Raw genomic sequence first — 18,433 nt, forward strand, 5'->3', positions numbered from 1 at the left:
GTTTGTTTTTTAATAGAGAAATGATTTCTAGCTTGTGTGGTTTGTGTTTCTGGACTTGGCAAAAATGGTAGAAGTTTAACAAAAAAAAAAACAAAACAAAAAAACCCAGAAAAATATGCATTTGCTTCTGGGATCTTTTTTACAAATTCTATGCGGCAGCACATTGTGGTCAATATCCAGACCCATCTGGATACCTACCTGTGCGACCTGTTGTCGGGTATCTGCTTTAGCAGGAGAGTTGGACTCCATGATCTCCTCAGGTCCCTGCCAACCCCTGTGATTCTTTAATTCTGTGGTCTAGTTTTACTGAGGCTCTCCCCTTCAGATTTAGTAGGAAACTTAATCTGTGAGCGTGGCCGTCTTCATTTTCCTTTGAAAATGAAGAGACAAGTATTGGCTCAGTTTTGCTGAAAATAAAGGTAAATATTGCAGCTCTCAAAATTCAAAAGCAAATGACTAGCTTCCAGTTACAGTTTTTTATGGAATAAAGTATTAACACATTATCAACTGCTGCTGCCTGTAATGTTTGTACACTGCTGCATCTACATAACTTCTTTTTGTTCACTCTGCAGTGACTGAGGTGGTTACTGGGAGGACAGAACTGTGGAACTGCACCAGAAGATAGATATAATATAAAGTATTACAGAATGAGTTGTAATAATTTTGTATGTGTAAAAAGCAATTAAAAAAATCTCTTCAGTGTAGATAATGCATAATAGCGAAGTTCTAATGTGACGTGTGGAGTTCTGATTGGGGTAGGGTGTTTTTTTTTATACATGGATCTGAAAAAAGGCTTGGGAAGGAGAGGGAAGTACTATCAGGAAGGTAAATGTTAATGCTGGAGTTTAACAAGTTGAAATATTTATGTTTTTCAGTAAACTTTGAGGCTTTAATTATTGCCATAGCTGTAGTAGCTGGAATCATTCTGGTGTCCATAGCAGTCTGTTGCTGTTACTGCTGTTACTGCAGAAGGCGTTTCAAGGGGTAAGTATGTATATTTGTTTTCTTCACTGACTTTGGGTGCCGGTCTTCCCTACCCACAGACACACACACCAAAAACAAAACAAAACCCCCAACCTTTTGCATTCCAACATATTAAGAGTCTTCTAATTTGGAAGCATATTTTGGTCACAGTTTTATTTTTTTGAAAAAGACTACAAATAGATATTTACTGACAGGTAATGACGCTGGAAACGATGCTGGAATGACAGTGAAGTGATGTTATAGATAGAATCACAGATGTATTTTTAAAATAAGCTATTGCTTTACAATTCTACATTTTACGTTTCCTTATTAAGAATGCACATGAAATATTTAAAAGGCCAAATAAATACTTCTTGTGATTACAGAATGAATGATGTCTTCTAAGGCGAGCGAAAAGGGATCGGGTGGGGAATACATGACTGAACAACAATGTCCTGTGGTATTTGGTATCCATGCTCCAGAGTTTGCTCCAGGGTCTGTTGGTGGGTTGTCAGTATCCCAGTGTGTTTGCTAATTCAATGAAATACTCTAAATGTAAGATGATACTCTTCTGCTCTAGGATATTAAGGATGAGTGACTTATTTTCAAGTAGAGTAATACTGAAGGAATTAAATGTCCCTTTGACCTTGGAGAACGAGTAAAACTTTTTTGGTGTACCTCTTTAATTGGCTAATGTCCTTTTGAAGGAGGAAGTATTTGTTGATGAGCAGCTAGCACACACAAACTCAGTGCTTTTTTTCCTAGTGAAACACCTGAAAGGCCATGTTTATAGGGACATCATGTTATTCTCCTTAGCATCAGTGAAATTTTAGGTTTCTGGGCAGTGTAGTTCCAGCTCTGTACCTTTTGTGCTTCAGAATTTCTCATATGAATGAAATGTGGACCCTCATTTCTTGATCTGAAACAATTTCTGTACAATTTCAAGTGCATGTAATTCATTGTTCTTGTCTGATTCTTTTGTTAGAATTTATGCAGTTGTGCATTGTTGAGTGCTGTCCTTCAAGCCAGAGAAAAATTGTACATCTGTGGCTTTCATGAAAAAAAGAGGGAAAAAAAGTTATTCCTTCCTCTTTTCCTTGAAGATGCATGTACCTGTTCTGCTGGTAGGATTGGTCTGTCCTAGTGCAGATCCATCCCAGTGTAAAAATCTCTAACTCTGTAGCCCTGTGCTGATAAGCCCTGAGGACTGTATAAAACTGCTTTAGATTTTATGTAAGATCTGTCAGCTTCCTCTGCAGAAGAACTGTATAGGCTCCTGTGGCTGACATGCCAACAAATAGAGCTTGATTCCTGTGAAAAAAGAGATTTGTGTCAGACTTCAGTTTTAGTAGCTAAGTCGTCAATCACTACTGTAACATCTAATTCTAAAAATAGAGGGTTAGTTGAGAGTCATCTTATGCCACTACTCCAAAGGTGTCAAGCTTAATCTTTTGACACTTAGAGGATTTAAAGGTCTTGTCAAAGTGGGGTCCAGCTTATTTCAGGAAGATTCAGAATGTATTATTACACTGCAGTCTGAGGTATTAGTAGCTTTAGACACACTCATTCTCACCAGGAATTCTTTTGCTCTCTACTTCCTTGGATTTGAGGACTCCTTTTCCACAAAAAAGCTGGGTATTAATTGGAAAAATGAAAACTTGTAAAAGTGTAGTATTAGATCTGTTTTTTTTTTTTTTTTTTTTTTTGGGGGGGGGGGTGAATCTTCAGGTGAAATACTATTTTGCAAAAGTATCAGTATTCCTTCTGGCAGTTCACAAGCTGTTCAGTTATATAATGTTTTAGAAGCCAGCACCTGACTCCATCCCTACAACAGAAATCCTTGGGCTTTTAGAGTATTGTTATTTTTACCACGTGCTTGGACTTTGAGTTTCATTTCATGTACTTGAGTGATAACTATCCATGAAACTGTACTAAAACAAACTTTCTCCTTAACTACTTCAGATTATCCTCCTTCCCCCCCCCCCCCCCCCAAAAAAAAAGAGATTGTTCATTTCAAACTTTCTGAATTTGAAGAAGAATTTAATTTCTTTGCAATGTCCAGAAATCAGAAGCTTTTTTAGTTATAGGGAATAAATATGTTCTCTGAATCTTATACCATCCTTTCATTGATTTGGTGGTTTTATATTTTGCAATAGCCATGTGAAGTCAAACAATAAAAAATACATCTGCATCTCCAAAAAGGTGGTTTTACATAAGAATGCCCATGAATGGAAGGTTCTAGTCTTCTTGGATATGCAAATATGAGGAATTATTCAGACAAATGGATCTAGCATAGTTTTCTAGTAAAGGGAACCTGTTGTTTTCTGCTGCTAACACCCCCAAATTCTTAGAGTTAGACTTTCTAACTTTAAGTCGTAACAAAAATGGAGGGACTAGAAAATTTGTACGTTAAATGCTCCATGGATTTTGAATCAGTGGATTGCATTTAAACAGCTAATGCATTCAAATATGTATAGAGTGAACAGATGGGAAAATTGAGTTTGGATTTTGAGTTCTGACCTCTATATTTTTTAAAACATTAGACATGCTCTAATTAACCACTGGATGTCACTCTTGTTTAACTTGTATATTGGTTGCTGCAGATGTGTGGTGTTATAACTGTCAGTTTCACTATTAGCAGGTATGATAATGTTGTAAGTATTAATAACATCCATCTCTAGATAGTACGTTCAGTTCTGAAAGATGATCAGCCTCAGGAGAAGCATGACAAGTGTCCATTCACTAATCCTGAAGAATTGTCATTTAATTCTGACAAACAATTAACAGACAAATATTATTTGGTATATGTTTTGGAGTCCTACAGTTTTCATGTGGTGTAGCTGATGGATAAATGAAGCTGAGATTTCTCAAAGCAAGTCACAAAGCATTTCCTAATGGAGGGGAAAGGCAGTATGCAGCAACTCTGACTGTGTTATGCAGCTTTAGTGCATGCATTCAGTAGAGTATATCTGCACATGCACAGCTCAAATGTACCACGTAGATTCAGCATTTCCTAAATTCACACAGCTGATGTACTCAGGTAAGTCCTTGCTTACTCCGTAACAAAGCAGACAGCTGACAAGACAGTTCATTCAGACTGCTTTCCTGAGGGCAACTTGAGATTGGATAGCAATGGTTGTTGGGAAAGATAAATTGTCCTGACACCAAAGGCTTATGAGCCATCAGTCTTCTTCCAAGGAGCAACAATGAACTTAGCTGCGCATGTATGTGTGCAGTTGGCTTACTCTAAATGGGGTGTGACACGTGAGGAAATAGCAAGTAGGAGCCCTGCTTCTGGAATGGTCTGCAACCTGTCTGAGGCTTTAAATTGTCCTGTAGAGTTTGAATGGCACGTTACTGCAATGAGTGAAGCATATGGGTGTAATAAAATGTGAAAGGGCAATTCTACAAACTTTTCCATTATTCAGCAATGAAATTTTACATAGCTGTGAAGAAGTGTCTTGGATCAGACCATAAATTCTTTTTGAAAATAAAAGACTTAACATGGATTGTCTAGCACTGAAGTTGCTTTTTTCCTCTTATGCTTTTTAGTAGACCAGATGAAGAAGAAGAACAGCTAGCTAGAAAGAGAGAGGAACGAAGACTGCAGTCTCTTCAGAGGTAAGTCTTGGCAGGTTGATGCCGAAACTTTGGCTCAGGTGTCATTTTAGACTTAATCCCGTGTTTCTATTCCTATGAAAACTGTGCACTATGTAGAAAGTATGAGGCTAATAGTGCTACAGAGAGTCAGCCCTGATACAGTGATGCTCAGTGAGCATTCTTCAGGATGGAGGATTTTATACCTTAATTCTCCAGTGACTAGTTGTTCATGGTTTTTATATTATTTGTCAGATAAACAGCTTTTACAGGTAAGGCCATGACACACATGATACCTATCAGCACTATGTACCTTTTGAATCATAGTTCCTTCCTTGGTCTTATCAGTAAGATACCAAGTGGGCACCTTCACTGCCTGGCCATTGCCTGCCATTTTCTCCTAAGCTTGGATTCACTGCTAATATGGGTAGGGACAGCAGGGAACAAAGGTGTACTTGCAGGTAAGACCCCTTGGGGAACTTTTAAATGAAGGCACTGATTTTTCTCATGTGGAAATACTCCATACATTGACATCTTAGTGTGAGAGTGGCATGTTGCTGCAGCGGTGCAATTACTCTAGCTTGAGATTTCTGAATTTATTAATCTGAGTCTCCCTATAAAAGGGTGCATGTTCATAAGACCAACCCTGACAGCTGATTTAGCAGTGGTGACTAGGTTAACTATTTATTGTAATAAGTGACAGGCTTCTGTGCTAGTCATATGCTTCACTGTATGTTCCATTAAGGGGCTTTTTTCCATTATATTCCTATCCTTCTTTCCTTCTGTTGTATCATCTTTTGTCTCAGCTCAAAACAGTTGTGTCAATCTGTAGTCATAGTTCTCATGAACTTTCCTATTAGTCATTGATAGTTTCCTGCCCTCAAAAAAGACATTCACCAAGTGAAACATTCCAGAAAGTATTTATTCACAGGTAGCCAACTATTCTTGTTTTCTCGTTATCTTCGATTACTTACTAAATTAGTGTGACAGTACAGATACCCAAAGCCATCTTCCCACAAACATTCATGACAGCATTTGTCTATTAGCAAACTGCTATATCCTGTTGTTAAGAAGCTTCCTCCTATACCATCTGATAATTGTGCTTTCTTGGGAAATACAAGGAACAATCAAACAACTGATGTTTTAAAGTTCAGGGCACTGTGATTCCTCTCTCTCCCAAACTCACTGAAAAATACCATAGAATGCATATGAAAAAAAATCTGCATGTATTTTTTTGCGCTCTCTTTGTATATATTCTTTTGATTTTTTTCAGAAGTACCACACTTTATGCTATGTTTGCATTTTTATTTTGTTACTTTTCTTACTTTTTTATCTTTAGGGAAAACCTCACGTAGTTGTGTGATGGTTATTGTGCTTTGACTGTTATGAACAAGCTTTTAAAAAGACACAATGAGATATCCTCTAAGATAACTTTTCTGATGTTATGAATACATCCAGAGTTGTTATGAAGTGTTCTTTAGACAGCTAGCTGTATTGGAATGATTTGATAGGAGTAATTGGTTCCATATCTTCTGGTGTGCTAATATGGGTCCCAGTTTTTCCTCAGGAACCTTGACAAGCTGTGTCCCTCACTCATTCTTTGTCACCCTGTCTAACATAAAAATTTGACCTTTACAAAATACTGCAAGTAGGCAGAAATTCCAGTGTCAGTGATACATAGATGATGTGTAGCTGTGCTCGTTATTCACCCTTCCTACCTAGCACTGTTATTCTGTCCATTTTAGTTTTTTGAAAATTGGATTGGTGAAGCTGAGATAAAGAACAACAAAGGAAAAAGAAAAGTGACTTTCTTCTAAAGAGAGAACCCTGTGAGGAATGTGAGCATTTTGTTGTATGTCAAAGCCATGTGCCCTTTTGTACTAAACTTATTTAGGCCATGCGTATGCTATGTTCAGTTAAATCAGCGCTTTGTGTATATGTATTCTAAAGCAATGGCTCATGACCAGGACACTGGGGATAACTGTGTACCATACTGTTTCTACTGTGATGTGTACGTCAACTTCAGATTGTTAATTTGGTTAATCTTTAGGAAATCTGATGCTTCTGGAATGTATACTTCGCTGTGCACACAGAGGAAGTGGTGTTGCACTGGACAATTTACAAGGCAGAGCTAAGACTGAATCTGTTCTTGAACTAAGCCTAGGAACAAGGATTGCTGGAAGCAGGCTGCCCTGCCAGAATGATTGCTGCAGTCTTGGAGCAGCAGCTCTCTTTCCTGGCTTCTGTCAGGACTGTCTATGAAACAGATACGCTATTCCAATCGTAGGACAAAACGTAATAGCTGCCTTGGGGTATTTCACATGTTCTGAACACATATACCTGTTTTGTACCTGGGGAGGGATTGGTAGGCTTGTGGGAAGATGCCAGGAGTAGGCCAGAGCACCTCTCCCTACCTATTACTTGCTTCCCATTGGAGGAGGAGTTGCTAGTAGCAGGCTCTAGAGTACACTAATCGTCTTTTTTGATCAGTAAACTACAAAGAAAATGTGGTCTTCTATTATCCCGGAATGTGTTAGTATCTAAATTCAGAACTATAAATACGCTATTGCATTGTTAAATAGAAACGCGAGTAAGTATCTTAAAAATGTTGCTACTGCACAGTGGTCAGTTAGGGTGGCTGACAGCTGGTGTCAAATGGTCCGTTTTGCACCATTTTAACCACTTTTTCCTTCATCTGATGTTCTTGGCCAGCTTGCTTCCTGCTGTCCACATAAAGACATTTAGATCATTTTCCAAAAAGTTTCTTGAGATAATGAAAAATATACTAATTCTGGTCTTTAAAATCTACCTGATGTACTCAGCCCCACGACGGAGTTTATGGGAATTCTACAAAAATATCTGAGGAGATTGAAAATGACCATTGAAATACAGAGTTTTTACTTACTGAGGAGCAGGAGGGGAAGGAAACCTGAATTCAGTTTAACTACAAGCACAAAAGGAAAATTGGTATCTTATTGCATAGCTTTAGTCCTTTATTTGACTTCATGTCATCTGCAACATGAAAAAATAGTATTTAAACATGACATCAAGCAGTAAGTCTTTCCGTACACTTGTTTTACAGCTACAAATACATGGTACTTTTTTGTTAGATTTGTAAATCACGATTTATGTTAGAAATTGATAAGCAAACAAAAGCTCTGATATCTTGAGAGAGAAGCTGCCAAGGATCATTTGATAATGTTAGGGGAGAACAACGTGTACAGAATAAAACCAGAAAGGATTGCAGTTCGTTTACAAATAACTAAGTATGGAGAATTACAATGTGATTATTGTAAGGAATTATTATCAGGAAAAAACACCAGGAAAAATTATTATCAGGAAAAATGTTCTCTTTGCTTATAACACTGAGGGCAAATTGTATGAAGAGCCAAGAATTTAGCGTGCAAAAGTTGGTGTAGTAGCAATAGTATTAAGAAAAAGAGAACCAACTTGGAGCACTATATAATGGCACTGGTTGATGAGAGTGTAAGATGTTAACAGTAAGCCACCTTTGGACGGCTGATTCAGTGACTGACTGCTCAGAATTGTATCTGACTCTTCTCAGTGTGTACCTAAGCCTTATTTATTGTATGTGAATTCAGTCATGGATGCTACTATACAGTAGTGGCTGCCTGTCAAAGTTTGAATGTTTCCCGGATATTAATAGTTTTACCTGTTGGACTTAAACGATGTAAGAATTTTGGATTTTTTTTTAATAGCCTACAGAGCTTTCCTAAAGGATTTGAGATTTAAGGCCTGCCCAAAATGATCTCAATCCTGATTCTTTTGCTGATATTTAGTACTTCCTGTGATCGGATTCGGTACTGAGTACTGAGATTCAGTTGAAACAGCAGCAGTCATTCTCCATTATTTTAGCCAGGATTTGCGAAACAGTCAAATACATGAGCATCACTAGTAAAAAAACAAACAAACAAACAAAACACTTGGTTTGAGGTAGTGACATAACATCATGTGGAAATCATGCAGAAATAAGGAGTGGCTTTATACAGAAGACTGCTTATGCAGAATCACTCCATTATCTTCTGGAGATATCCCTTGCTTCGTATCATATCTTCCTCCTAATGCATCACAGAAAGCAAGAATCCTATCATCAGCTTTCCTTCAGCAGGTAAACTTTATTCTTCCAGTTCTTTCCAACCTTTCAGACGTGAATTTCATCGTGGCACCCCGATCCCCAAGTTCCCTTCCTCCTCCTCCTCCTTCAGTTAGGCCAGGTTGCTTTGTTTCCCTTTCTATCCCAATGGGACAGAAAGGAGGTAGGTATCTTAGGGAAGCAGTCATGGAAGATTTTGAGTCAATCTCTTTTGTTTGGTTTTCTCATCGTGCTTTATCTGCAAGCTTTCCAGAAGTGCAGTTACAGGGAAGGGCCAGTTCAACCCTTCAGATCCACAGGAAACAGGATAATTGCTTCTGAAAACGCACGGAATCTGATTAGCAGTAGGAATTGTTTGAAGGTGGAATATGCGTAGGGCAGATGGGATCTTTGTTGAATTAAGCTGTCAGTGCTTAACAGCTCTTTGCTAGATATGTGCAAATTAAGATCGAGGAAAGTCGCAACTTGTCTAATTGAGTTGAATTTTGATATGAACAACAAACGGCATATTTTTTTAGAGGAACATTCTTTTGCCAGTTTTCATGTTCTTTCTTCAAAATACATAGAAGCTGGATCATCCCAGGGAAATAGTCACGTAGAAGCTTTTTGCTTTTTTTTTAAACTAAGCAAAATAGATAATCTCTTTGTTGAAATGAAGATAAATGGAAATCATTTATCAGATAATTTAAAATTCCTTCATTTTTCCCTCTTCTCTTTTGCAAGGGAGAGGGAGGGGAAGAGAGAGAAGAAATTAACTCATTAGGTACTTGGTTTATGGGGATGGTTAAAGTTTTGGATAGTGTCTTGAAAACTTAGACAACGTAAGTAGATGCTTTTTTTTTTTTTTACAGTAGTGCAATATTTTAATGTTTTCTCTGCCTGGATACAGTGCTAAATCTTCGAAACTAGTAGTTCTCACACTTGCTGGGCTGCTGAAATAAAGCGGTAATACAGCACCTCTCATCTTCATAAAAATATTATATTGATTCATGATTCTGAAGCATGCTGCTTTCACAGCTAAATTTTACAATTATTCCTAGCTGGAACACATTAGAGAGTCTTCTAGTATTGCTCCTTGATTTTCATGTGTGTATATGTACATACATCTGGGTGCATTACTTATATATAAAAAAATTTGTTATGCTTGCAAATGTATTTTTAGTGATGATATTGGTTAGTGGGAAGTTATAGAGAATCCTATCTTTAGGATACATAGCTGACAAGTGTTTTTTTAAAATTTGTAATAGCGTATTTTTAACATGATCATATTTTGCTAGCAGCTTAAAATAGTCGGAATGTTATTCTGATGCCTTTATTTGTTGCAGGAAACATGAAAGAAAACAGAAGCATGATGAAATACGTAAGAAGTATGGTATGTGGTATTCTTATTTCAATATCCAATATTTAAACTTATTTCTTTTTCCCTTCTCCTAATTATTTTTAAAATTCACAGCAAAAGCATGCTGCTTTATGAGCAGCAGATCTAATCAAACCAGGTTTCCTACTTGTGTGTCTTCCGCCACCTGAACGCCTGATCTCATTGCTATTATGTTCTTGTTCTCTTCTTGTGCTGATTCTCCAACTGGGTGAGAGCAAATGTGCTGGATGTGTTGCTTGCTTATGGTAGGCATTTAAATATATTGTAAGAAATGCTTTGTGTATCTTCCTAAGAGCACTGATTTTTTTTTTAAATATTTTAGTTCAACAAAACAATCTGGTTGAAATTTGCTAGTAGACCTAGACCCACGGTAACTGAAGGAGGGCAGACTGGCTAGAAGTTAGCAAGCTTTTTAAATCAAGCTTAAAAAAAAAAAAAAGATGGAGGATGCAGTCTCATATCATGATTCAAACTGTTGGGGTTTGTTTCCTGTTAAGTGGAACCGTGGTCCACTAGGAGATGCATATTGCAAGGCTGTGGGACCTGGTGCATCATATAGGAGACTTTTATTATCTGGGCCTGTCAGTCCTTTCTGTTTTCATTTGACTTGTTCATTGGGTTAATAGTACTGTGTGTTCAGAGACAGATATGCTAAAGCTATCCTGCACTTATTATGCAAATTACAATAATGTCAGAGAAGGTGATTCTAGGGGTCTGAAGAGTCACTCAAAACTGCTAATTTATCCTCCTCTTAAACTGATTGGCAGAGTCTGGCAGTGCCGTCATGAATCTGCAATGTGTCCTTTGGCTGATGTAGAAGTAGTACTGTTGGTCTGTATGGGAAATTCTCTCCTTGGAATGGAGGAAAAAAATCAGTGTGAAGCTTAAGCTGTGTGAGGAAGAGTGTTGTAGGGAGAAGAATTCTTGTTAGACATCAGTCATGAACTCCAGTCCTGCAGTGTTTGGTAGGATAATTGAACTGCAGTTGGCAGACAGGAACAGTTTCAATAGGTCTGAATCTTTTTTTAAGTTTAAAATGTTTTAAAAACAAACAACAGCCTTAGGTCTTGACTTTGTTATAGCAGTTAGTATATCAAAGCACTGCATGGGGGTTAAGTGACGTTTCAAATGACTGGTCAGTTATATCCTGGTTATGACATTTAGTTCACGTGTCTCTGGATGACCATACATCTTAGTGAAGATGCACTTCTCTTGTGAGTGCTTAACTTCAGGAATGCTTGGTTGGATCTTGTTTGGAGAACTTGAGTTTTCTGAAGAATACGACTTCCAGTGCTTCTGGAATGCATACACCAAATTCAAAGTCTTGCTTGTAGCTATCTTGAGAGTTAGTGTCATTTTGCCCCTCAACTGAAGCATGGTAGGCTATCAGCGACCTATTTAGGAACAAGTTCATGCATTTTTTGTTAGTGGAAGGTGTATTTGGAATGTCCGTTCCTCCGTGTAGTTAGACCTTGCAATGCAGTTTACCCACAAAAGATCACAATTTAACTGTCAGATTTCAGTAGCAAATTTTTATGTAAGGTTTATTTGTTGACACGTTTGCTTTATTGCAAAGTCAAAGATTAATTTATGTTACCAGATATGTTTGAGGCCTATATTTCAATAATTCATTGTTTGCCCTGAAGGAGAACTGAGCTCTTACGTGAATCATTGGCACATACTGAAAGGATGCATGTAACTGAGAAAAAATGAAAGACAGAACATAAATTCTGAAATTCCTAAATATCATTGCTGATCTGTACAGCTTGTATTCTGATAATGTGCGGACACATGGCTGTCAAAATAAGTCAGTGAGACAATGTAGTAAGTCCTGCTATAACCTTTAATCTTCTGTCTTCATTTTTAGCTGTCTAGCAAATACATATGTTAGCATATTAAACATAATCTAATAAAAATTGCTGCAAATAATTATGGAGACACTAGATTATTTTACACTCTTACGCACTGCAGAGATGATTCTCAGTTAAGTAGGCATGGATGAGTGGCAGAATGACAATGACTTTGTTAACCTGACTCTGTAGATTAAGATGATCATGCCTGAAATTTCAGTATTTGGTTGGCTTTAAGGGAATGCCTTTTCCCATTTCATCCACCAGCTTTCATTACCCTATTTAAATGGTAATTACACATTTATAATGCATTGCAGGTGTCACTCTAGCCACAGTCCTTTGGGAGCTTTGGAAGCCATAGAGAGCTTTAGCAACCAGGAATACACACTTTGAATTCTTTCTTTGTGGCAAAATTTGATAGTGTTTCTCATTTGCTCACATATGTGAATGCAATATGATTACACAAATTATATGTTGACTGTTAGAAAATTTTAAAGTAGAATTCAGAGTACTCTGCAGCTTGTGTAACATACAAAGGAACTACAATTTAATTGCTGCTGAATTTGCTGCTATTGTATGTTCAGTATAGCATTAGTAAGAAGCTGCTTTATTTTTTTCTGGGATTTTGCCTGGTATTAGTGGAAGGTTTCTATATCTCTGTTTTTACAAAATGATTGCTTTTCATGGTGTTGGGCTTCCAAACCACTTACTTCAATACTGCAAAGGTTTTGAAAGCTAATTTAGTGATACATATCCTATCTCTTTTATGTGGCGCATTGATTTTTATATTTGATAGTGTCTCAGTAAATGTTCCTCCTATTTGGTATGCATACTTCTTCATGTTGACCTTCTTTAGCATTCTGGATATAAAACAGTGAAACTTATACTGCTGTACACTTGAAGCTGTTTAGTTTGGGTGTTAAGGTATAGGGTTGTTAATTTGGATGTTAAAGAGGAAATGAAGATGCGCAGCGTATAGCAAACGAGTTCAATTTTCGAGGTATGTACAATGTCCTGTGTTTCTTTAATTCTGTTTTCAGGCAATGCTAGTATGTGATGAGGGTGAGAAGCTGCGTAGTTAGCATGGTATATAGTGTAAATGAATATGCTGGGAAGGGTCATTAAATTTCTACAATTGCCTTGTCATTTCATATGTAGTGAGAGGCCTTATTATTTCATACAAACTAAGGAAAGATGTTTGACTATTATGCCTTCCAGATTTCCTAGTCCTACTTAAATACTGATAAGTAGATCATGTCGAATTGTAATCTTGTAACGAAGGTGAATAAAAGTAAGATGCTCATGCTTCTTTTAAGAGTCTTGCACACCGATATTTAAGTTTACAATAACATATAAAGGAGTTTATTGCTAACAAGACTATTCAACATGCGAGCGTGTAGCTGCTTTGAACCTGTGAGCGTAAATTACTAGTTGGGTAGTTGCTGCTATGCCAAATGGGAAACTGTCAAGAGAAGCAGCCTTTGTGTCTGGTTCAAGGCAGTCTGTGAGCTTCAGTTGTGTTGGACATGCCATCCAATTAGCATAGACTTGCAGCTCCTCTTTAAGTATCATTGCTAAGAGCAGCTGTGGCAGCTGACAGTAGCTTTCTGTCATGATGCTTTTTTCATGTTTCCCCTTTTGTCCACTTACTGGAGCCTGATACAACCTCTTTGGTAAGAATTGGTGCAAGTGATGAGTTGTTCTCTCCCTTTTCTCACTTAATACAATCTAATGATCTACTTAAAGTTTCTTCAATTTTCAGCATTTTAACTCTGGATGCAGATTTGAGAGCAAGATTGAGCTCCAAAATTTATCCAGTGTTATAACCACTGTGATTATCCTCGTTCAGAAGGAAGGCTCATACCTTCTTTCCTGGGATTCATCCATAGTTCTTAATGCCTGAGCAATTTATTTCCAGTACTGTACAAGTAAAACAGATCAGAGAACTTGAAGTTAACTTAAAATGTGGAAAATATATCTGCTCATCATCAAACCTGTTAGTTTAGTAAGATTAAAGGAAGCACTGCTAAGAAATGCATTTGCAATAACAAGCAAAAATGACTCATTCACTTGAACTATCAGGACTAGTCTGAAATGGCTCTTGGCTGAGCATGTTGGGGGAAGGCAAGTAAAAGACTGTTTACTCTCTTGAAAATGATATATGAAGTGTACCTTCCTTTGATTAACTGGAAATTGGCAGTAGTGGATGTGGAACACCACTTCACTGAATCTCAGCTATTTGAGCTTTAAGAGAACATTTCTAGGGTTTTACTATGTTACTTGGCACTTCATACATTGGAAGGTATTTGTTTAGATTGAATTATAGGAAAGACACACAAAAAACACTTGCCAGACTATATAGAGAAGAGGTACACAAACTAAGTAAAATCAGCAGAGTTACAGATGTGTACATGCACGTATGTGTTCTTTTCAGGGAGACAGTAACTTTTTCTGGTATTTGCTTTGTAGCTGTAACACATCAAAAATGCTTACTGGTTGAGGCAGCTCAGCCAAGGCAGGAGCTTCCTTGATCATCTTGGTGATTTTGTTTGTTTGTTTATGAGGACTTGAAGTGGCTTAGCACAAAATTAAGGTTATCCTTTTATTCCGAAGTTAATTTTGTCAGGGAGTCTAGCACCACCTCTTGCCACTTTGTGGAAGATTGTTCTCAAGTTTGGCGCCTAGCCCAATGAGTGGCACTGTCTTCTACAAGTTTAAAGGTTAGAAAAAATTTTTGAGATCTCAAAGTATTGTTGATTAGTTCCTGCACAAATGCTTAGAAGACGACTTTCTCTAAATAATTAAAGAAAGGGTTAGTGCCTTTGATGCAAGGTACTCTATCAGATAAATAGATTTTCTTTCTACCTGAAGCTCTATAGAGGTGAGCGACCCATTCTTACACAAGCAACAGCCAGTAGATACGAGGGCTGGTTTTAACTTCTTAGAGATTGACTGCTTGAAATCTTTATTTGAATAATTATAAGAATTTTGTGCATGTTACTTAACACTTGCTCTTCTCTATCAGGTAGTCAGTCGCAGTCACAGATACAATAATCAGGCATGCTTCTTGCTTGATGTTGTAAAATATGCTGTTGGTTTGAAAGAAAAGCAACAAGGCAGTTGAGTATAGTCTGCCTTCTGTACTTCTGAGTAAAGATGTGTGAGGGGTTCCTACAAGATTGGCCGCTGACTGTTGTAGTCGTCTTTTCTACTGTTGTGAGTCTGAGTATTTGTGAACTGGGACTGTTTCGCTTAGCTGTCTTCTCTCTGTCACAAATAAATGAACTACAGAAGAGAGTCCAGGCTTGCCAGGCAGCAGTATAAAAACACTGATATTAAAAGAGATTGGCAGTTGCCCTCTTTCACGACGAGAGATCAGCCTCTGGACTCTCACAGGACTCTATTTCCAGTATGCACTTCCACCTAGCCCAGATCTGATGTGTGGATTAAAATCCTTTTGAAATAATTGCTGTATGGAACAGTGATTGCTCAACTAACCTTTAAAGAAGATGATATGCAAATCCAGTCACTCAGTGTAATTGGGTGGCTTTGTAGTGTTTTCTGACAGCATTATGGTTAAAACGCCAAGAGTCTTCATGATGGAAACACACTGCCACTTGGATTAAGTGGTGCTCTTGTTTTGGTCTCTGGAGGTTTTATTGAATGCAGAGGTGATCTTCATTTGTTCTTAGAGATTGTTGTCCTGTTGCAGAAATGCCCTAGGTGGCTGAACATGACAAATGATTGTGCATATCTGATGCAGAGCTAAGACAAAACAGCAACATCTTACATTTGAAAGGATGGTGATCATATCATAACTTGAATTTATAAACTGGCTACTCTGAATCGGATCTTCCTGAGCCGGTCTGTACTTAAGTTTTGTAGACTTGTCTCTCTGTCAGATGCATTCTGTGGACAGTACTTCACAAATGAGGAACGCTTTCTCCACAAGACTTTCTTGTAGAAATATTTTCTCTGCTAAATCATGAAACACCCGTTCATGAGTATAGTCAGAGAAATAAGAAAGCTTAATAGCACTTTCAATTCATTATTTTACTTGAGTGTCTGGGTGATAGACCATCTCTTACAAGACAAAAATTCCCTTTAGTTCTGTTATATATAGTATAAATTGTAATGAGGTCACTAGCGCAAGCCCAAGCAATGCTCGTAAGGAAATGATAAATGCAGTTTTGTTTTGTTTTGCAGGTCTTCTCCAGGAATCTGATAACCCGTACAGCAGATTTGAGAATGAATAAAGCTGTGCACCTTCTTCTGGAGATGTAGTTCCAGAATACAGAAAGATTGTGGGTGTATGGTTGTTTTCTTTGTTGCTTATTTTCATTTGCTCTTTGAGGTCGTCTTTTTTTTTCCAAAGGTGGTTCCCCACCTCTCCCCACTGGTTGAAAAACTAGGTGTTGGTGAAGACTTCATGAGCTACATGTCTCTATCTTTTATCTGTATAGAACTGTTTTTCTTACAAATGGTTTTTGGTTGTAGAAATGTTTGCTGATTGTATTTCCATGTGTGAAATATTACCTTTCCTCCTCTTAAAACTCTTTTGTTACATGATTTAGATGGCTAACAGTCACAATCATGTACTTAAATTCAGCATCAACTGCCACCTAAGCCATTGCTCCTGTTTTCCTAAATAAAGATTTTTCTTTATTGTATCTGTTGTATAAAAATAAAAGGCAGCAAGGAAGAACAGCTTCATGCAGCAGAAATAGCTGGTGTTGGAACTGAGGTAGGTGGAACTACAGCAGACGTATTCTTATGTACCACCAAAGCATAAGAACAGTTTTGTTTGTTTTTTTTTCCCTTTGGAAAAAGGTCTTCAAGACTTGTGTCTAAGGGTTTAATGAGGGGAGCGTATTTTTTTTTGTATAATTAGGTGCAGTCATGGAAATCACTTGATTTTGAAAAAGAAATTACTTCAGTTAGCAAAATTGACAGAAGATCATTCTTGAAATGAATGTAGAAGGTCACTAGGTGTGTATGTACCTACATTTAAGAAGAAACACCAGCCTCTGTGAACACTTTCCTTTTGTATGCTTTTTGTAAGTTGCCAACATTCTGTAGTTTGTAATGGAGTGTGGTGATTTGAACCCAGCCAGCAGCTAAACACTGCTCACTTGCTTGCTTCCCTTCCTGTGGTGCATGAGGGAGAGGAAAGGAACAGCACAAGTGAGAAAACCTACGGGTCAAAATCATGACAGTTTAATAAGTGAAGGAAACAGAAGGAGGGAGGAGGAAAAAAAAAGTGATGCAAAGGCAGTCACCACCTCCCAGAAGCAGTCTGTGTAGTGGCTAACTCCCACCAAAACACATTCCCCTCAGTTTTTATTGCTGAGCGTGATGTCATATAGCATGGACTGTCCCTTTGGTCAGTTTGCGTCTGCTGTCCCAACACTTCTGTCTCTTTCCACCTCCTTGCACAGCCTGAGCCTGTTTGCTGGTGGGGGCGGGCTGGGGGAAAAAAGAAACCCTGACACTTTGCAAAGGCCAAAGCGCTGATGTATTATCAGCTCTGCTTTGGCCACAAATACAAAATACTGCACCATGCAGACTGTACTATGAAGAATGTTAAATCCGTCTCAGCCAGACCCGGTGTACTAAGTATTTTTTAACCTTTTGTTCATCTTCATAATGTGATTTATTTCCTCTCTTTTCCTAGAGGTGTTTCATTGGGCATTTTTACTTGCTTACCAGTATGATGCAGCAAGCAATGACCTTGTTAACTAACAGCATAACTAACGTCCCTTTCTGTGTGTTATCAAAAAATGTACAGTATTGAAGATATTTTTTATCAATGTTCTTAAAATAAAGACTAACATCTTTAATTTGATTCTGTTTAGTTCCATTCTTTATGATCTTGGTATAAAAGAAATGGTCTAGTGTGAGTTTGGGAAGAGAAAGAAGGCATTCTACTTTTCTTCTGATAAAAGAATAAGAACTTGATGCCATGCAAGTGTGGTAGGAATTAAGTTTTGCTTGTGCGTGTGGAGGTGAATTGCCATTCCTCACAGTGCCAAAGAACCTGCCTGTGCTTCAGCTTTAGAAACTGTCTTCTGTTGCTGCTTTTGGTACAGTGTCCCCTTCCTTTTTTTTTGCACTGTGATTTTCAGAGTATACAGTTCCTTGAGGGTTTGTATAAAAACATGGCACCAGTTCCTGGATCTGTAGAGGAATTAGTGTTAATAGAATAATCGGGTGCACATTTTTTTTTCTTAGTTGTATTCGGCACTTCATTAGCAGAAGCTGTCTAATTTCATGTTTCCTCAGCTGTTCTCAAGTCTGAAGTCTTACATAAATGGCTGTCCTGGAAAAATTATGGCCTGTGATAAGAGTGAGTTGATAGTGTGGAAATAAAATGTGCTGATGGTTTTCCCTGGAGAGAACTTCTGCAAAAATGATGAAGGTCTGCCTGCTGTCTCACGACCCAAGTAGTGACATTCCTGACTTAATAGAAAAGCATTTTTCTTCAGCACCTGCTAAGCTGTGTGAAGGGCTGTCATGAATTCTAACAAAAGG

General features: G+C 37.8%; 1 protein-coding gene across 1 annotated transcript in view; it reads left to right on the forward strand.

The window, feature by feature from the left end:
- LOC110393047 (pituitary tumor-transforming gene 1 protein-interacting protein-like) overlaps positions 1–17,747 on the forward strand; it is a 37,959-nt gene extending 20,212 nt beyond the window's left edge. Inside the window, exons 5-8 of the mRNA XM_021385463.1 lie at positions 876–984; positions 4,516–4,584; positions 10,000–10,046; positions 16,109–17,747. Of these exons, the coding sequence (XP_021241138.1) occupies positions 876–984; positions 4,516–4,584; positions 10,000–10,046; positions 16,109–16,158 (275 nt within the window). The 3' untranslated portion in view covers positions 16,159–17,747. The remainder of the gene's footprint in view (positions 1–875; positions 985–4,515; positions 4,585–9,999; positions 10,047–16,108) is intronic.

Source organism: Numida meleagris, chromosome 2, assembly GCF_002078875.1.
Source record: "Numida meleagris isolate 19003 breed g44 Domestic line chromosome 2, NumMel1.0, whole genome shotgun sequence".
Classification (NCBI taxonomy): Eukaryota; Metazoa; Chordata; class Aves; order Galliformes; family Numididae; genus Numida; species Numida meleagris.